The 21,458-nt window shown below is 43.5% G+C and overlaps 1 protein-coding gene across 1 annotated transcript in view; it reads right to left on the bottom strand.

Moving 5' to 3' along the window:
• Window positions 1-3,545: 3,545 nt before the first annotated feature.
• Window positions 3,546-21,458, bottom strand: part of Edem1 (ER degradation enhancing alpha-mannosidase like protein 1) — a 31,824-nt gene continuing 13,911 nt past the window's right edge. The window contains exons 4-12 of the mRNA XM_031382825.1: window positions 20,809-20,980; window positions 18,762-18,945; window positions 16,617-16,791; window positions 15,102-15,222; window positions 14,405-14,575; window positions 12,335-12,408; window positions 10,753-10,849; window positions 8,568-8,771; window positions 3,546-7,602 (exon numbers count right to left, since the gene is read on the bottom strand). Coding sequence (XP_031238685.1) covers window positions 7,513-7,602; window positions 8,568-8,771; window positions 10,753-10,849; window positions 12,335-12,408; window positions 14,405-14,575; window positions 15,102-15,222; window positions 16,617-16,791; window positions 18,762-18,945; window positions 20,809-20,980 — 1,288 coding nt within the window. The 3' untranslated portion in view covers window positions 3,546-7,512. The remainder of the gene's footprint in view (window positions 7,603-8,567; window positions 8,772-10,752; window positions 10,850-12,334; window positions 12,409-14,404; window positions 14,576-15,101; window positions 15,223-16,616; window positions 16,792-18,761; window positions 18,946-20,808; window positions 20,981-21,458) is intronic.

Raw genomic sequence — 21,458 nt, 5'->3', positions numbered from 1 at the left:
CACACACACACACACACACACACACACACACACTCCCCATACTCATGAAAGTAACCATACATAAATTCAGTGGCAAACATACACCAAAGAAAGACAGAGGCTTGGGAGGAAGGGTTTAGTGGGAAGGTGATAGAAATTGTAAATAATGATGATGATGATGATGATGATGATGATGATGATGATGATGATGATGATGATGGTGGTGATGATGATGATGGTGGTGATGATGGTGATGATGATAATGATAATGATGATAATAATAATAATAATGATAATGATAATGTGGCACAAGCAGGCAGGCATGGTGGTGCTTGGCTTTCTTTAGTCCTAGGAAAGGAGAGGTAGGATCAACTGATCTCTGCCGTTCAAGATCAGCCTGGGCAACAAAATGAAGCAGCCACATTGGGCTGCTCACAACTGCCTGCAACTGCAGCTCCAAGGGGAATCCACAGCCTCTGGCCCCCACGGTACCTGTGCTCACATGTACAGATGCACACATGTACCTATAATTTAGAATAACCCTAATTTACCTCACACCGTGTGGCTGCACAGTCCCTGGCTCTCAACCCTGATGCTGTTTATCTTCACAAAGGTCTGCTCCATAGCACTCAGTACTGTCTAGCCAAAGACATATGCTCATAATTATTGAGGCAAAGAACCCTGGGAAAACTGGATAGACACCATAGACACGATTCCTGGCTTCTTTCGTTGTCTCTGAACTTGGAACAGTGTGGTTTTGAGGGTGGTTACAAAGCCATGGCACTTCACAAACACAGTCACACCTTAAAACAGTAGAGCCTTTTTAAAAAAGAATTTACTTTTATTTGTGTGCATATGAGTGAGTTTGTGCATGTATGTGTTCATGTACACACTAGTGTGGATGCTGAGCAAAGTCAGGAGTGGGATTCAGATCCCCTTAGAGCTGAAGTTACAAAAGTTGTAAGCTACCTGAAAGCAAAAGAGCCCTTCACTGCTGGGCGGTGGTGGCGCATGCCTTTAATCTCAGCACTTGGGAGGCAGAGGAAGGCGGATTTCTGAGTTCGAGGCCAGCGTGGTCTACAGAGTGAGTTCCAGGACAGCCAGGGCTACACAGAGAAACCCTGTCTTGAAACACAACAAAGAGCTCTTCCCAGCTGAGCGGCCTCTCCAGGCAAGTTAGCACTCCTTCACAGAAGTCAATGCTTTCTGTCTCTTTTTTTTCCTCATTTTTTTTTAATTAGATATTTTATTTACATTTCAAATGTTCTTCCCTTTCCTGGTTTCCCCTCCTGGAAAAAACAAAAACCAAACCAAACCAAAAACAAAAACAAAAAAAACAACCCTGTTCCCTCTCCCCTCCCCCTGCTCACTAACCCACCCTCTCCTGCTTCCTGGCCCTGGCATTCCCATACACTGGGGCATAGAGCCTTCACAGGACCAAGGGCCTCTGCTCCCATTGACAACTGACTAGGCCATCCTCTGCTACATATGCAGCTAGGGCCATGAGTCCCACCATGTGTACTCTTTGGTTAGTGGTTTAGTCCCTGGGAGGGAGCTCTGGGGGTTTGTTCCTCCTATGTGGATGCAAACCCCTTCAGCTCCTTGGGTACTTTCTCTAGCTTCTTCATTGGGGACCCTGTGGACAGTCTAATGGATGGCTGTGAGCCTCCACTTATGTATTAGTCGGGCACTGTCAGCTATATCAGGCTCCTGTCAGCCAGCACTTGCTGGCACCCACAATAGTGTCTGGGTTTGGTGATTATATATAGGAAGGATGCCCAGGTGGGGGGGTAGTCTCTGGATTGTCCTTCCTTCAGTCTCTGCTCCACACTTTGTCTCTGTAACTCCATCCATGGGTATTTTGATCCCCCTTCTAAGAAGGATCGAAGTATCTACACTTTGGCCTTCCTTCTTGAGTTTCTTGTGGTTTGTGGATTGTATCTTGGGTATTCCAAGCTTCTGGACTAATATCCACTTTATCAGCGAGTGCATACCATCATTGAGAAAAGATCTTTACCAATCTCACATCTGATAGGGGGCTAATATCCAATATATACAAAGGACTCAAGAAGTTAGACTCCAGAGAACCAAATAACTCTATTAAAAAATGGGGTACAGAGCTAAACAAATTCTCAACTGAGGAATACTGAATGGCTGAGAAGCACCTAAAGAAATGTTCAACATCCTTAGTCATCAGGGAAATGCAAATCAAAACAACCCTGAGATTCCACTTCACACCAGTCAGAATGGCTAGGATAAAAAACTCAGGTGACAGCAAATGCTGGAGAGGTTGTGGAGAAAGAGGAACACATTACTTCATTGCTGGTGGGACTGCAAACTGGTACAACCACTCTGGAAATCAATTTGGCAGTTCCTCAGGAAATTGGACATAGTACTACCAGAGGACCCAGCTATACCACTCCTGGGCATATACTCAGAAGATGCTCCAACATGCAATAAGGATGCATGTTCCACTATGTTCATAGCAGTCTTATTTATAATAGCCAGAAACTGGAAACAACCCAGATGTCCCTCAACAGAGGAATGGATACAGAAAATGTGGTACATCTACACAATGGAGTACTACTCAGCTTTTAAAAACAATGAATTTATGAAATTCTTAGGGAAATGGATGGATCTGGAGAATATCACCCTGAGTGAGGTAACCCACTCACAGAAGAAGACACATGGCATGCACTCAATGCTTCCTATCTTAGGGCTCTCTCCTGAGCCTATGACACTGCTCAGTGTCAGATTGTTCACAATTGCCTATGGGCCAAAGATGGGATGCTGAAATGCCACAAGAAAGTTTACCACAAGTAGCTGAGAGAGCAGTGCAGGGGAGGGTAGACCATCACCTCCTCAAGGTTCCTCAGGACAGTGCTCCCTATGTCACCAGCAAAGTGGCATACTTTTATTTATTTTAGGTTTCCTGAGACAGGGGTTCTCTGTATAGCTTTGACTACTGCAACTCAATCTGTAGAACAGGCTGGCCTCAAACTCATAGAGATCTACCTACTTGTGCCTCCCAAGTGCTTGGATTAATGGCATGTAGCCACCACTGCCTGGCCTGTTTTGTTTTTAAAGACAAACTCTCACTATGTAGCTCAGGCTAGCCTCAAAAAATTCCTCAAGCCCCTGGCGAGTAAGGAGTACAGGTGTGTGCCCTCACTGCTGAGCACCGCTACTCCATCTTAACCAGAGAGAGAAGATAGGAGGTGCCTCCCTCAGGACCACAGAGAAGCAGCTCCAGAAACACACTAAACAACCAACATGGAGACTGAAGCACTGGCAGGGACCATGAGAGGCCAGCAATGGGACACCTGAGAGGGGCTCGTTCACCAGTGAAGGAAGTGATGGATTTAGGATATTCCCATCCACCCGTCCACATTCAGAGAGCTGGGACAGACACTGGGAGGAAGCTCACAAAGAAGCTTAGCCAGTAAGAAAGACAAAACAAAAAACTAAAGAGTTTAGTCATTGAAGCTTATAATTTCTCCAAATGATTTTCCCTTGTCTTGCAAAAAAATGAATATTCAAGCATGCAAAGGAGAAACACAGTGACGACTCAAAAAAAAGAATCTTTTAATAAAAATTATTCATAAAAATCCTAATAAATTTCAGAGAACAAGATATTCCTTAGTACATTTATAAAAGAACATTTGGTCCTTTTACAAAAATCTCCCATTTAATTTAAATACAATTCTTATTTACAGATTAAACATGAAATATCATCTATAGTTGTCAAGCATATTGCACATCACAGAGAGAGAAACATTGTGCATCTCAGTAAGTATTCCCAGAGTTTCCAACTCTAGACTTTTTATTTTATAGAAACACATTTACTTTTTGTGTATGTAATAAATAAAAATGCAGCTTGTGGAATGCTATTTAACACTAAAACAAAATACTCTTAAAAATATTATTTGTTTATCTCTCAGAAAGAGAAAAGCAGTGAAGCAGAATTTCACAAGTACTTGATATCTTTAGGATATTCACATCCAAATTCAAGGGAGACCTTAACCCGGAGCCATGCGAGGCTACAAGGCCCACACACATCACTGGCTCCAATTCACGAGGGGTCCCTGCCCTGCAGGAAAGAGGCACTAGAGTAGGTGCTGGACAGCTACAAACGGAAAAGCAAAGATCAGCACCTTCTTCTCAGCCCCTGCTTGGCCACTCTGCACATGCGCCTGAGGTGACCCAGCCCTACCCTGACCAGCACTATGCTGGTCCAGCTCGGCCACTCTGTGCATGCGCCTGAGGTGACCCAGCCCTACCCTGACCAGCACTATGCTGGTCCAGCTCGGCCACTCTGCGCATGCGCCTGAGGTGAACCAGCCCTACCCTGACCAGCACTTTGCTGGTCCAGCTCGGCCACTCTGCACATGCGCCTGAGGTGAACTAGCCCCACCCTCTGACCAGCACTGTGCTTGTCCATGTCAAGCGAACAAGACCTCAGAGCTCAGAAGGGATATCTAATATAGAGTCTACAGGATCCAAAGTGAAGAACTGCAGTGGACACTCATTCACACTGAGCTGGTGGAGAGATGGGTAAGAGGGGTATTTTTCTTGAGAGAAAAGGGAAGACAGGATAAACACAACTGCATTTATTGAAACCAGTAAAATGTGGGCTCTCTGACACTCCTCTGGGCAGGTACTACCCTCACATGCTTTCACTTCAACACACAGAAAACTATTTTTATGTCATGTGCAGAGTCCGCAATCCAAGACAAGAAAAGTCTAGACATCAGAACTAGAAATCCAACTACAAAAAGCATGCTCCGGTAGAAAAGCAGGAAGAAACTCAAGGGAGGCTTTGGAAAGACAAGCCTGTTTTCCACCGCGACCAAAGCAATCAGAAGGCCACCAAACATTCCTTTGTCACCTCCTCTTCCAGGAGAATGGAGTTGCCCTGTCACAGTATTTAGAGCAGCTAAGGCGAGCCTGTTGGTTGTAAAACGGGGCTCCACCACCCTAATCATACGACAGGATGCCACGTAGTTTGCAACTTTGCACATGTGGGCCAAACTGAACACTACTGGCTACTCCTGGGAACACAAGAATGGTTAAAAACATCTGTGAACCTATCTGTTCACATTCCAGCCATTCCTGGAACAAAGCAGTGAGTTAGAAAATGTCTACACCTATTTCAGCACACAGGTTGGAAGGAACAGCAAACATACCAAAAGATACACATTTCAGTTGCTGACATTCAGAAAGCAAGCAAGTCAGCTTTGAACTTAACTCAAATAATGTTCTTTATATAACTGGCAGTAGACAGCGTTCTTCATCTAGGCTCACAAATCACTGGCTTTGGTCTGAGCAGTCTAGAAGCTCAATAACAGGGTTTATTGGCATTACCTTACTTACCCTCAGCCTTTTCAGCAGGTGAAAAAATCTAGTACCCAAAAGTCAAGAGGGTTTGAGACTTAATACAATACACTGCATGTCTGCCTGTACCCCTGAGACCCACTGGTAGCACTCAAGGAAGGTACCATGGTACTTCCAGGCACAGATCCCTATTCCAAGAGCACAGGAGCAAGAAGTAACCCAAGCTTAACCAAGAGCAACAGATGAAGAAGCCAGATGAGAGAGAACTGTTGGGTGCCGATATACACTGCCACTGCCAAAAAAAAAAAAAAAAAAAAAGACAGAGAGATGGGGAAGATGGTAAAGAGAAGCCTGAGGGGCACACTTTCTTTCTTGATAGGTCTTCACTGACCCTAGGCGGGGCATTCACAGTCACACGTGAACGTGCCTGGAGCAAAGGTAAAAAGGGGTGCACACAGGCCTGTGCGTGCATTTGCTTAATACTATTACTGAGTTAACAAAAATATGTAAAACAGATAAACTGCTCAAAGAAAGCTTTCTATTCAGTAGATAAGACACTGTGGATACATAGAACAATGTTTGTGAAATCAAAAGAAAGAAAAACAGAAACATTCAATATTCTTGACAAATAAATAAGACCAATTGCATAGTAAGTGTTTAAAAGATGATAGTCACTACTGAAACCCCCTTTCTAAACATGCCAAGGAACTGAGTTATACTTATTTTCAAAACAGTACTACATATCAAAGACAGATTATAACTTCTCCCTTTTGACTAAAACTCCAAGGATTCAGATGAGGCTTTTCTCCCTGGCTATAGGAGACTGGAATGAAATAATTTGAAGTGTCTATTAACAGTATGGAGGGAAGACATAAGATATGTGAGGTTGGACCAGCTTTCCCATAAACTTCTTCTACCTTTTGCCTCAGCTGCCTTGACCTGTCCCAGTGCCAAGCCAAGGAAGGCCCAGCTCTGCCTTTTAGAAACTTCCCATTTGCAGAGCTTCCCATTTCACCTAAGGAAACAACAAAAGCATTTTCTCATAATTCCCTCCTTTATGCCTGGCTAAAATCATAGGTTAAAAGGCAAAGACTGACAAACTGGTTTCCAGGAATCTTCCTCACATACACCCTGTTCCTTATTGGTCCCATCATATGGCAATACAAAACGAGCTATCTGTAGCAGTGGTTGTGACAGCCCATGGCCCAAACAAAACCCATAAGGCACTAATCTAAAGTCCATATCACACAGAAATGGCTCAAGGATGTCAGAAAGTCATCTGATCATTTCTTTGTCCCTGATTAGCTAATTGGCACTACACATAAGCCAAAAAACAAAAACAAAAACAAAAAAACAAAAAAAACATGAAACAAAACAGAAGTCTAACCCAAAGACAGTTAGCATTGTGCATCCTTGGTTATGAAACACAAGGGATGGAAGCTCACAATCCTAGGGCTTTCCTCTCCCTAGAAGGCACCTGGTTCTGGAACCATGGGAATTCTTCAGGTAAGGTGATGTTCAAAATAAATGCTAAATACAGTATAAAAGATCTGTTAGTTAATCTCTTAGATTTCAACTTAACTTTAAAGGCTGCCTGTCAGATTTCTGGCTAGACCATTACACTAAAACAAGTAACACTGAATAAATTACTTTAGGATGTAAATAAACCAGGTAAATTTCCCCCATGTGATCCAAAATCACAGCTGGCTATCTTGGGGACAGCCCAATGATCCCATAAGAGAAAAAAGGGATGACACTTTGATTGCAGTAAGTAGCGATGCCAAGTGAACCTCAGGACCTTTGCAAAGGGATTGCATTCTGATCCTCTAGCAAAGAGGTAGCAACACTTCAGCATAGCAAGCGGGGACAAAGCAAGGAGACTGGGGTTCTATGTGTGAAGTTGGGAAGAATAATCCAAAGAGGCTACATCCATTGTGCTTAATACTATCAGCACATTGCAAGAAGCTCCCCACGTAGCTTCCCATTCCTAATTTTATCCTTCAGAAAAAATGGAGTATTTTATTAAACAGAAGGGGAACACTAAAAAACACTAAGTGCAAGATTCAACCAGAGGTGAGTAAGAGCTGGACAGACACTTCTACAGCATCACAGATGGACAGACTCCACCGCTTCCACCTCAGAGGAGATTTTGGTATGCTTGGGTTTGGTTTAAGATCTGGCCACATTGAGGTGAGCAGGTCAAATCAAGCCAACCATCTGGTCGATCTGGCGCATATAGATGCTCTTTAAGGGCAGGGAGTATCTCCTTTCATCAGGAACACGATTACACTGGGAAGACAAAAGGGAAAAGATATGTGAGATTTGAATTAAAAACCCAGGGAATGTGAGCCTATAGCTGGCAACATTTCAGACAGATGCCTCTTTGTTCTAGGGCTATTCTGTGTATTAGAAGGTAGTTGGCAGAACAACATCCCTGTCCTTTTCCACTTAGGGGGTCAGCAACAACTTCCAGTCTCCAGTTGTACCAAAAAATGACTCCAGACACTGCCAATGTCCTGAATGAATGGCCTGACTCAACTACACAGTGAATTTGAAGCCAATGAAGGCTACATGAGATGTCTTAAAATACAATGGACAAGGTAATTTAAAAAAGAGTGACTCTGTCCCCTGTCCTACTGGTGGGTGATGGGTAGTCTAGTGGAAATCTTCTCTGTGGATCCTCTCTCTCTTCAACCTCTTCCACGAGTCTGGCCTGAACAAGTATGTTCTGATGGACTTCAGAAACTCTTCCTTGACCTCTGGCTTCTTATGGAAACAGCTAAGAAGGACCACCAGTAAGAGATCAAGGAGAGTGTGAATCTGTAAATCTAGGGATTTAGTGGCAGGAGAACTGGGAGTTCAAGGCTAGCCACCACTACAGAGTTCAAAGCCAGAGTGTGCTATATATATTAGTATATGGAATCTTGAATCAAAATAAAACAACTACAACCTCACTCAGATGAAGAAAAGGGGAAGGGATCAGGTGTTGATACTGCTGGCTTCCTCTCTGGATGTCCCTGAATCCAGATCTAAGCAGTGGAACCTGCTGGTGGCCCCTGCAGCCAGGATTAATGTGCCTATACTGTTTGTCCCCAGTTTCTCTACATCCTAGTGGCGCTTCGTAAATGGTTCCTTTATGAACTCTTGTCAAATTATACAATCTGAGTGTGCTATCTATGTCATGCCAGAACTTTTGACTGCTGAAGAAGTTAATATTTTCTCTTTTCCCACCTGCAGTGGGAAAAGCAACTCACATTAGAACTGGAGTTAATGACTCTGAGCTCCTGAGACTTAGGTCTGTGTACAAACTTTTCCTCTTGGTCCCGCTCCCCATCTTCAGAGAAGAATTCCTTCCAAGGCAATTCCCGAAGACGTTTGTCCACAGATATGATGTGGCCCTCAGTTGTAAACATGTATCTGGTTCCAGATTTGTGTACTGGATTCTCTTCATCAAACAGCTAAAGATAGAAAAAAAGAAGCAATAAGAAAACATGTTGGCTGAGCATAGTGGCAAGTAAATTTAATCCCAGCACTAGGGAGGCAGAGGCAGGCAGATCTTTGAGTTTGAGGCTAGCCTGGTCTACATAGTGAGTTCTAGGCTAGCCACTGCAGGAAGGAAGAAGGAAGGAAGAGAGGGAGGGAGGGAGGGAGGGAGGGAGGGAAGGAAGGAGAGAGGGAGGAAGAGAGGGAGGGAAGGAAGGAGAGAGGGAGAGAGGGAGGGAGGGAAGGAAGGAGGGAGGGAGGGAGGGAGGGAAGGAGGGAGGAAGGGTGAATGGAAAGAGGAGGGGAGGGTAGGAGAGGTCTGGGGCTGGCATATAGCTCTGTTAAGTCCTTATAGAGCACACACAGCTCCTGGGGTCAATCCCCAAGACCAACTTTAATAACAAGCCTACAACTGGTAACTGGTTGTGTTTGAACTAACTCACAGCAAAGGGTTATGAGCTGCTGAGGAACAAAATCAGACAGAAAGGCATCAGTTAAAAGCTCTGATTTCCAGCCCAGAGTGGCAATGCACTATTTTTTGTTTATATTTGCATGCCTGGATGAGGCCCGACTCTTACTCCTTCTCCAGAACTGGAGAATCAGAAATCCCAGGTCCAGGATCCAAACACAGGCAGTCTATAAGTACTCCCCAGAAAAACTTCAAACCTCCCCTAGAGTCCTCACACCTAATCCTGGACCTAGCTAGCCTCCACCTCATCCATCCCCAGATCATACACGTAGATGCTAGAGGGGAGGACACAGACCTTACCCCATCATCTTGGCTTCACACAGAATCAGTACAGGTATTTGTCAAAATTAAATTTGCCAGCCCAATTCTTTTCTTTCTTTCTTTCCTTCTTTCTTTCTTTCCTTCTTTCTTCCTTTCTTTCTGTCTTTTTTTGTTTGTTTGTTTGTTTTGGGGTTTTTTGTTTTGTTTTGTTTTGTTTTTCGAGACAGGGTTTCTCTGTATAGTCCTGGCTGTCCTGGAACTCACTCTGTAGACCAGGCTGGCCTCGAACTCAGAAATCTGCCTGTCTCTGCCTCCCAAGTGCTGGGATCAAAGGCGTGCGCCACCAATGCCCGGCCAGCCCAATTCTTTTCAAAGGTTTGGACTCAATGTCAAGGAAGTCTTAACAAGGGCCTAAGGTCATTGCTACCTAGCTAGCCGTGGACCTGAGGACCAGTGAATTGAAGGACACAACCTATCATTACTGCTGCTGCCCTTGAATCAACTCTCTGTGTCTTCAAAGTGTTGTTTGTAAGCAGCCATGATAGAAAAGAGCCTACAGACACGAGCACAGAGGTACTACACATGTTTGTGACAGAATGCAGAAGCTGCAAGAGCCCTGACAATGGTTCAAGCCTCAGTTCTGCTATGTGGTCACCCCAGGACCACAGCAAGTTGGCTGAGCTTTCTTTCTGTAAGTTGTAGTTTCCAAAAAGGTAGAATGAAAAATAACTATATAATCCATGGTCTCTGCTAGGTCTGAACATCCCCACACACATACAAGCATGCCTGAAGATATATGTCCAAGGGTCAGGAGGATCTGCTATATCTCTGAGTTATAAACACCACTCTCATATTGGAAGTGTAACGCAGTGGTAAAATACCTGCTTGGCTTGCACAAGGCTCTGAGCTCAAACTGCTTTCTTCCTCACAGAGCCTGCAGAATACCAGCAAAGCTGATTTTCTCTCCATCCTTACCAGGATTTTCCACAGCTCCTAACCCTAAGCTCATTTCTGTTTCCATGACAGACAACATGTCCAGGAGGCTGATAACCATGAAGGAAGACAGCAATACCCTTTTGTCCTGACGAGGCCTGTAACTCCAGGAATGTCCAGTGTCCAGCACAGTGTAGTCAGGCGACTAGTAAATATTTTTTGTAAAGAAGACCGCACAAATGTTTGCTCTCTGAAGCACTAAATACCTCTGATTAATCTTACCACACACATACCAGATACAAGTATTTGCAAGTCTCACTGAGAAAGAAGCTCTCCATCCGGTCCTCTTTAGACTTGTCTATGACGTGATGCAGCGTAGCATATCCACATCTACAAAACAAGGGTCCAGTTAGCCTTGCTTTAGGCTCCTCCCCCTGCTCTCATTGCCTGTCAGAATATTCTATTACCAAGAGAATCAACCTACCTCTCCAACACCTCATAAAAAATAACTTTGCTAGGTCAAAGATCTGTTCCTGGATTTTTTGTTTGCTTTTGTTTTAACATGAATTGTTTGCAAATTTACTTGAGAGCATGCTTGGATTGCTCCTCCGGTTAGCTCCAAGCTTGGAATGAAGTCAGTGGAGCGAAACACAGCATCATGAAAATGATTGGCAATAAATTTAGAAGGAGTGACCTAAATTGTTTACCCCAGTATTTGTAGAACTGCATTATTATTGGCATAGCCTAAAACAGTATTTTCTATCATATATTTCTGAGGTATATACAAAATAGCAGGTTACAAAAATCAAAATACAGGCATGTTTTTATATATGTGTATGTTTGTGTGTATATATATGTATATATATGCATATATATACAACATATGCATAAATGTAACAAATATATTGAAAAGATTCTAAGCATGGGTACTTCAGTGTTTATCATGGTAATCTATAGGTATAATCATAAGAATATTTCACTCTTAAAATCTATGCTGCTTTAGTGCTTTCATGAATTACTGGCATAAAAAAATAAACTTCTCAAAAAGAACACTGTTTGCTGAAATCTACAGGAAGGAGAGTGGCATAAAAATAAAATTTCCACTGTAATGAAGAAATTCTACTGTATCAAAAGGTAAACCTTTTCTCTCACAAACTGACATTTATAATCTGTCCTACACATCTGAAAATACAAATAATAGTATTTCCTGGCTGAGGAGATGATGGAGTTCCTTCCATCAAACCTGACAACCTGAGTTCACTCCCCAGGACCCACAGGTGTGGGGAGAGAAAAGATTCCTGCAGGTTCTCTTTGACCTCCACTCATGAACCCCTCTTCTCACATACACACGTGCATGCACATACACAATAAACATAAAAAAAATTATGATTTAAAAAGTCATAATTAAGGGACCAGCGATGACTCAGCATGGGAGTATTCAGTGTTCTTACTGAAGATCTCATTTTGGTTCCCAGCACCCACAATGGACAGCTCACAACCAACTATAAGTCCCCACACAGATGCATACTTACAGATAAATTAAAATATTAAAAAACAAACAACAAACAAACAAACTTGAGGGATAAAGAAATGGCTTAGCGGTTAAGAGAACTTAACTTCCGAGGACTCAGGGTCAATTCCCAGCACTCACATGGCAACTCACAAGCACCTGCAATCTAGTCAGAGGCTCTGATACCCTCTTCTGGTCTCCAAGAACACCAGGTACATACATGGTACACAAACATACATACAGATAAAACATTCATATACATAAAGTATGGACATTTAAATTTTTAAAAATAACATTTCTCCAGAATAACACTCAGTCAGTCACAAACATCCAAACAATAAAATAAAGGAACTTAGCAAACTGACTTGACTTTCGTGTATTTTTCAAGACTCTGCAGAATGTCCATTCCTACATGGAGGTAGAAGGGGTTCTTGGTTGCCTAGACAGAACATAAGAGAAGGTTACTCAAGAAGGGCTTGGAGGAGGTACCATCAACACACATTGTGGGGCCTGCAGAGGCCCCCTAAGGAGCTGGATCCCTGGCTAACACACAGACCAGAGCCAGACTCCCACTTCATCAGTCCACAAACACCTGTGATGTGTTTAACTGTACTCAGGGTTAGGAGCTCTTCAACAGGGCAGGGCACTCCTTTGGCTCTAGTGATGCCTAGCATGGTGAGAAAAGAAACAAGGCCCACCCTGCAGGTACCACAGAGATCAGAGAACAAGTCCAGCTTCTGTCTTGTCTCAGAACTCCCTAGAAACTTAGGATGCAAAAGAAGGTTAGTAAGACTTTGCCTCATCCAGTTACTGCACTGAGGGCAGAGAGAGGTGACTGTCCTTCAGAGGCCTGAACACTTCCTTCTGACCACCCAGGGAATCCAACCTCAGGTCCTTACTCCTCTGTCAGCAGCAATCAGGTTATTTTAGGGAAAGAATTTCCCTGGAAGATGAGGCTTCTACCCTAAGCCTCTAATTCATGCCTGTTGCCAACCCATAGCAACCAAAGGCAACAAGTAGCATGCCAGCTGCCTTAGATTAAGAGCCTGGGATGACCCCAGAAGAGAAACCTGTAAGTGAAAGATCTCTCTGCATGCTAAGAACACAGTGGGCAAGGATAGGGGTTAAACCTACAGGCAACAGGGCTAAACTGATGGCAAGCCACAGAGCAGCAGGTAAGACAGCTACAGAGCATGCACAGCTTGGCTTTATTCTAGGCTCAGCGAACCCACAGCTGACATTATCTATCCCCTTTTTCAAAAGTCTCTAAACCTTTTGAGATCTCTCAAAAGATAAAAGTACTAACATTGGTTTCATTGAATTTTCCCAACACACACACACAGAGAGGGGGTTGGGGGGAGAGGGAGAGAGGAAGTGGGGGAGAGAGAGAAAGAGAGGGGAGGGGAATCTCTTGTGGGCTGTGGGGAAGCATCACATTTCAATAAAAAGCTGATGGCCTATTAGCAAAAGGTAGGAACCCAGAAAGATAATCAGGTGGGAAGATTCTCCACTCAGAGTCTAAGTAGACATATGAAACTGAGGAGAGGTAACCAGCCATGTGGCACACATAGAACAGAATAAATAGGTTATATAAGTTATGAGCTACTTAGGGAACAAGCCCTAGCTTATGGCCTAGGCATTACTCAGAAATAATTGGGTCTCAGAGTTGTTATTTGGGAGCTGGACAGCAGTAGAAAAGACTTCAGTTATATACTCGCATGCACACACACACACACACACACACACACACACACACACACACACGCATATATGTTCTCATGCACCCATGTATCCTTTTTCAACCAAGAAGACTTCTAGTTCAGTATAATTTTTTCAGATAAACATAACCCATGGAGCCCATCCTACCACGAGAATCTAGAAGGATGAGGGTCCTTGCTCACTGCAGATGCCTGTCTCCTACCTACTAAGATCCCTGGAGCCACCTTTGTTTACCTTGATGAGTTTGTGAGTGTGTGTATGTGTGTAGAGCATGTGGAAGGTTTGTATATCAGGCTTCATCTGTCACAGAGACACCTCCTCTTTTACTACAGTAACTGCATAAAAATAAACACTCTTTAAAAGAAAAGAAGAGAGAAAGGAAGAAAGAAAGAAAGAAAGAGTGGAAGGAAGGAAGGAAGAGAATTTTTGTGTCAATACTTTTTTTACAAGCCAGAAAACTAGAAAAAAAAAAGATTGTACCCCCAACCCCACCCCAAGCCAGCTCCCACAAGAGTTCTTTGGTCAAACAAAGATGGAAAACAGCAAAGGATTCCATCTTCCCTTGAGCATTTAAAGATCAGAAAAATAAAGCCCATATTCGCAGACACCTTCTCCATTCTACAAAATCAACAGAAGTGACCTCTAGCAAGACAGAAATAGGCGGAAATAGAAAGAGTCACTATGCACAGCAAGCCTCTGCTTAGTGAACCCATTACCTGGTAGAGGAGATATGTGGACTCCACCAACTCTGGTCTCAGAGGGTAGAAGAGAACATCAGGGGCCTGGAGTTGCCAGTTATAGCGCTCAGGGAGGGCCCCGTACCGTTTCCATATGGCATAGTAGAAGGCATGGAGGCAGATGGCATCTTCCACATCCCCTATCAGAACCTATCAGAAAGGCAATTCAAGCAAATTATCTAAAATCCCAAGCAGATTTCCAAGTCTAGGGACTAATTTCACAGAGTGATCAAGATGTGCGAGTAACCTCCCAAATCCAAAGGAGCCAGAGAATGTTAAGGATAAAAGAAAAGAGGGGCTTTCTCAATCTCAGTCTGTCTCTCTCTCTCCGAGTGTGTGTGTGTGTGTGTGTGTGTGTGTGTGTGTGTGTCTGGCATATGCACACATGTACATGTGCTTTTGCTTATCCCGAGTAGGATACTCTGTTAATCTCCACCTTACTCCATGAAGCTAGGCTACCAACAATAACACTGCCCCCTCCCCGCCCCCCGAACTTCTAATCTCTGTGCCCTGCCCAGCTCTCTCCCCCAGCCCTGGACTGACAGGGACATGCTGCCACCACTGTCCTTTTAGGTGAGTGCTGAAGATTCAAACTCAGTTCTGCAGGTTCATGCAGCAACACTCTTACCCACTGAGCTGTCTCCCCAGTCCTTCTCAACACAACCTTGCAAAATACCTGCAGTCCAGGGAAGAAAGCCTGCAGAGAGTCAATCCAGGTGTTCATGAGCTGCCCACTGAACATGTTCACATTGACGTAGAGTGGTGGGTCTCCTTCTCCTTCATTGCAGGCTTCCCGGCTGTGGATCCAAAGAGCACAGGCAAAGGTGAAGGGAAGCTCACTCTGTCCCTCTGGTGGTCTACCTCCCTGTGTTTCACTGAAGCAAAATCAATGCTAACTTTTTCCCAACTCCTTCCTTAAGTCTTTGGCAGTAAGACTGCCTGTAGGTGTCTATACAAGAACTAGTTCTAAACATACCCTTTGTGGACTATCAAAACTCCATTACATTTACAGCACTTTGACATTTGGGTTTCAGAACTCTGACATATAATAGAATTGGTCTGTGCTGGCCTTGATGCAAGCAGAGACACATGTTTTATTCTGTTTAGAGTCTCTTCTCTGGTACAGAAAGAACACAGTACTGTGTAAAATAAATAAATAAATAAATAAATAAACAAACAAACAATAGGAGGGGGGCTGTGAAGATGCATCAAGGCAGGACCCTGAGAGCTTTCTACTTAATTTAGTGCAGTATTTTATAAAGCTAAAATGAGCAGGTTACAGGAGTGAATGCCTGAAATCATCACACCCAGTAGTGAGGCAGGAGAATAGCAAGTCTCAGAAGGCAGAGCATACTTCAGCAGAAAGTAGTGAAACTGCAATGCCATAGGGAAAATGAGCAGTCTCTACACAGCAATGACATTCAAAATCCTAGCATCCATCCATGCTTGCAGTTTATGAGGGTTGTCTGAGCACATAACCAAAAGAGCTGTAGCAGCAATTCCTCTCCAGCATCTCACACTAAGGAAGAGAACACAGAGAAAGGCAAATGGCAGCTCTAGCCAAAAGCCTTACACAGTTTTTTTTTTTTTTCAAGAGTTTAATCTTTGTGTGTGTGCATTTGTAAGTGTCTACATGTACATACAGATGCCTACACAGGCCAGGAAGAGGCATCAGATACCCTGGACCTGGAGTTATAGGAGATTGTGAGCCACCACATACAGGTTTTAGAAACCAAACTTGGGTCCTCTGAAAAAGCCTTTGCCAGATGTGGTTCCAGCACTTGAGAAGCAGAGGCAAGAGAACTGTTGCAGATCTGAGTCCAAACGAATACCAGGCCAGACAGACCTCTCCAGTGACACTTCACCCCCAACATTTTGAAACTGAAGGAAGACATTTGGCAAGAAAGGTTACAGAGTGAAGATACTTGCATTGAGCCTGAACAACTGAATTCTATTCCTGCACTAACACAGTAGGAGAACACCAACTCCTATGCACTGTCCCTCTGACCTCCACACGTGTGCCACAGCATGCACACCTCTCCAAAAACAATAAAACACACCATCATCATCATCATCATCATCATCATCATCATCATCATCATCATCATCAATTTTTAAAATTAAAGGAGAACTGGGCAGGTACATTTCTAGATGCACCGTATGGCAAAGAAGCCATGTCAGAGACACACACCCTCTTCGCAGGTAGCTCTGGATACTCTGATACGCAGCATTAAACATCTCTAGATCTTCTTTTTCTCCAAAAAGAATGTAAGATTTCAAGAGGTATTCATAGAAGGAATCCAGCCCAGCACCCAAGCCACTCTGCTTTCCAACCCAATGGCCTGTCTGGATGTTCACAACATTGCCTGTGGAAACAAACAAACAAACAAGGCACTTAGGTCTCTACCACGGCAGAAGGATTAGGGGTACAGCCCTCCTACTTCTGTTCCACTGCTTCGCAGCATCCTCATCCCAGCCAGATATGAGGAATGGGTACTTAAGCCTAACGTTTTTTTTTTTCCAAGACAGGGTTTCTCTGTGTAGCCCTGGCTGTCCTGGAACTCACTCTGTAGACCAGGCTGACCTCGAACTCAGAAATCTGATTGCCTCTGCCTCCCAAGTGCTGGGATTAAAGGCGTGCACCACCACTGCCCAGCAAGCCTAACCTTTTTTGATTGATCCTATCAGTAACTTGGAAATGGAAAGGTCTTTCTAGAGCATGCAAGTAGTATTCAGTCACAGATGAACAATGGGGATAAACATGAAAAAAATAAATGACTCAACATTTTGCTTTCCCACAGTGGTAATGCATTTCAAAATCCAAAGGAATATTCACAGCTGTTTACCCCATATTCTCATTCCTTGGAATTTGTCCTGAAAATAATGGTTACAAAAGCAAAAGGTCCGCACTGGGGATTCAGATCAGTGGTGGAGGAGCTGCCTAACACATACAAGGACCTGAGGTTTTTGTTTGTTTGTTTTGTTTTTGGAGACAGAGTTTCTCTGTATAGCCCTGGCTGTCCTGGAGTTCACTCTGTAGACCAGGCTGGCCTTGAACACAGAAATCCGCCAGTCTCTGCCTCCCAAGTGCTGGGATTAAAGGCGTGCGCCACCACTGCCCGGTGGACCTGAGTTCTAACACCACAGACATGGCAGTGTAACAGTGTAAATGGTGAAGAGTTTAACATCATTTGGGGCTGAACAGAAAGTGGAAGCCAGATGCTACACAGCAAGACTTTTATAGGAAAAAAATGTACAGCTTTGAAAACTGTTAATACGAAAGCAAGGCAACAACCTGGAAACATTAGACTGATCTGCCATGTGCATCCAGCACAGAAATGTTGTTTCTATTATTAGTTTATGATAGGAAAACCACAAAAGTTAACTCATGAAAGGCTGAGAGGGCCTACCGATAGCTAAGTGGTCAACCATGTTGGGACAAGGTCTCACTATGCAGCCCAGGCTAGCCTCAGACTCACCCTAATTCCTGCCTCAGCTCCAGGTATGTATCATCACATTCAGCCTGAGTGGCTTTATTTCCACTGTTCCTATTCAGTGTATAAAGTTTGCAGATAAATTTCAGAAGACTGAAATTATTTTCAAAAACCTTTTATAAATAACCCAATATGGTCCCCAAACAACCAAGTTACTTCCGGATACCAAAAAGAAAATGTGACCCAATAAAACAACTTTATGATGTTAAAAACCCATTTAAAAATAATGCTGAGTTAGCAAAATATGAGTAGCTCCCAAAGATGAATGCCATGATGAATACATGGAGGATATTATTTGTTATTATGTCTACTACTAATGCTTAAAACTTTCTATAATGAGTTTTAAATATCTTGACTAAATATTCTCGGGGGAGGAGAATCTAACGTGTGTTTCATCTAGACTTGCACTACTGGATTGGTTTGTCTTTTTTTTTTTTTCCTTTTCTTTTTTAAGGAGGAAGCCTTTCCACCAGAAATGGTAAATTTCTATATTTTTAGAACCTTATATTGAAAGCAATAAAGTTTGCCTCTGAGACAGTTCTTTTTATGGTACTTCTATTAACAATAATTTCCAATGGAATATACCAAGGGATCCAAACTAAGAGGGGCTCTTAACAGCTGAACCTATTATTATCTTCCATCAAACCCTTAAACTTCACACTAAGCAACAGACCATGTGAAGAAACTGAACCCATTATGCACCAGTGGCTGCCGTTGGAGTTATCAATTTTCAGATCCAGCGGTACAGGGAAGACTGAGTAACGCAAAAGAGTTACAAGGAAGGAGGAGGAAAGGGGACCAAAGGCTATACGGATGAGTGGACGGCAGAAGGGGAACCCCACCTAATAATCCTGTATCGTTGCTCCGAAGGTTCCAGAGGGCTTTCACAGCTCGTCTGGCAACCCACTCAAAAGTGGAATCCCCCAGCAGCCGGCTCAGAATCCCAAATTCCACCAGGAGAGAACCAGCCCCTGCTGTGCAGGTCTCATTATTGCTGTCAGGAGGAACCCCCGTCTTCAGGTTCACCTGCAACGAGAAGAATCAAAAGCTGTGTGGAAGTTCTAAGGGTATTAAACAACTACCCCAGCACTTGGGAGGCCAAAGCAGAAGGGTCATAAGTTGGAGGCCAGTCTCGCTACAGAGCAAGTTCAAGGCCAGAAAGATCTCAATTTAAAAAAAAAAAATTGTAGCAAACTTAAAAATTCACAGTGCTGAAAAGTTATACCATGAGTATGACACTCAGCTAATGACCCAAGCTCACTGTGACTCAGTCACCTCTTGTCATGTTATACTCAACCAACAAACAGTAAGAACAGCCTATCATCTTATTATGACATTATTCACAAACCATCTTTCTGCCAAGTATCCTTCAACATCCTTCAAGCGTAATGGTGTTTTGAATAAAAACATCCCACAAAGGCTCATGTATTTGAACAGTGGGGCTGTTAAACAATCAGTGGGGCTGTTGCCTGAGCTTAGAGAGCCTCTGAGAGATACAACCTTGCTAGAGGATTTGCATCACAGGGAATGAGTGGAATTTGAGGGTTTACAGCCTCATCCTACTTCCTGTTCACTCTTTCTGCTTCCTGTGTGAAATAAGATCTGTCAGTTCCTGCTCCCACTACCTGCGTCATTCCTTCCCTGACATTTGTGACTCTCCTTCTAGAGCCATGAGCTACAATACACTCTTCTGTTAAGTCACTTCGGGTCCTGGTGTTTCATCACAGCATCAGAACTAACATGAGGATACAGACAAATATAAGCTACAAATGGCTTCTTACTTCAAGTAGTGCCTAAGACTCACTTCTCAGCAAACACAAACAACTGTTAGACTGGAAAAGAAGCAGAAGCTCAGCCATGGTATGACATCCAGTTTCATCATGGAGGTCCTGTGGACTGGCACTTCTCCCTGGTTACCACGAAGGCTGACATAATTCCCAGAGGAACTATTTGGCTTGCTAAATTAGATGCCACAAATATACATTCTCACTCCAGCATCTAATTGGCTGGTTCTGCAGGCTTCACTTATAGGCATGTAAAGCATTCAAATGAACATTCACTGAGCTCTTCCAACACGTGAGGATTTTTGGGAAATCTATCCAAGTCAGAACTGAAGAAACATCCTCTCTACTGTCTAGTAAGAGAAAATGCAAACCACACATAAACATGGTTCTTCAAGGCAAAAGGCTAACTGCTCTATTACTGTGTGTCTAGCACACAGAAGGTGCTCAGTAAATGCCAAAAGAAATTTTAAGGGCTGGAGAGATGGCTCAGCGGTTTAGAGCACTGACTGCTCCTCTTAAGGTCCTAAGTTCAAATCCCAGCAACCACATGGTAGCTCACAACCATCTGTAACAAGATCTGATGCCCTCTTCTGGAGTGTCTGAAGACAGCTATGGTGTACTTACATATAATAAATAAATACATCTTAAAAAAAAAAAAGAAGTTTTAAACATTGATATTATGGGGTGGAGAGATGGCTCAGTGGTTAAGAGCACTGGCTGCTCTTCCAGAGGACCTGGATTCAATTTCCATCACCCACATGGCAGCACACAACTGACTGTAACTCCTATTACCTCACACAGACATGAAGGCAAAACACCAATGCAGATTTTTAAAAACTGACACTATGTTTAGGACCAAATCCTCTCCAAGGACATTGCTCGCTTCTTATAGCCAGGCCCATCCCTTTTACAAGTCTTAATTCCAGAACACAGTGAACTGGGAACCACAAAAAAACAAGGCAGCCATGTCTGGTAACTCGTGCCTGCAATGCTGACACCTGGAAGGCTGAGGCAAGAAAACCACAAGTTGAAGACCAGGCTGAACTACATGGCACAAGACCATCTTTCAAAAACAGCAAAACAATGGAACAAACCTGTCACTTACCCGAGGATAGGGGATCCCTGTCTTGGTGTTTTCAAAAGCTGGAAGGAGCCGCACAGCCAGGTCATGGGCCATGTATAACAATTCGTTATCATAATCCTCAATTGTCATATCACCAAAGGGCTGTTTGGAGTCAGTTATTATTCTGTGAGCAGAAAGGAGGCTTCCCAGAACCCTAATAGCAGGAAATAATAATAACTGTAATAATAACAACAACAACAACAATAAAAACATGTTCTTACAAGTGTACAGAATCCAGTTTACAAAGACAAAACATGCCTCTATGCCTCTACTTGTCAGGATCCAAGCTGCCTAGAGCAGTCTCTTCCTGCAGTCCTCTCTGACTCTAAGTAACTGATTCTTAGCTCACTACATTGCTGACAAAAAGAAGAGGAATCAGTCATTCAAGACAACTGAGGCCGGGTGGTGGTGGCGCATGCCTTTAATTCCAGCACTTGGGAGGCAGAGGCAGGCAGATTTCTGAGTTCAAGGCCAGCCTGGTCTACAGAGTGAGTTCCAGGACAGCCAGGGCTACACAGAGAAACCCTGCCTCAAAAAAAAAGACAACTGAGGATCCCACCTAAAGCACTAATTTCCTAATCTTAGGGCATTAAGAAAAGGAACTGTGTAACTTCCGCAGGTCTGACTGCTGG

Source organism: Mastomys coucha, unplaced genomic scaffold (genome assembly GCF_008632895.1).
Source record: "Mastomys coucha isolate ucsf_1 unplaced genomic scaffold, UCSF_Mcou_1 pScaffold20, whole genome shotgun sequence".
NCBI classification, from domain to species: Eukaryota; Metazoa; Chordata; class Mammalia; order Rodentia; family Muridae; genus Mastomys; species Mastomys coucha.
The sequence above is the reverse complement of the archived record's forward strand: the minus strand, read 5'-3'. Positions and strand labels throughout refer to the sequence as shown.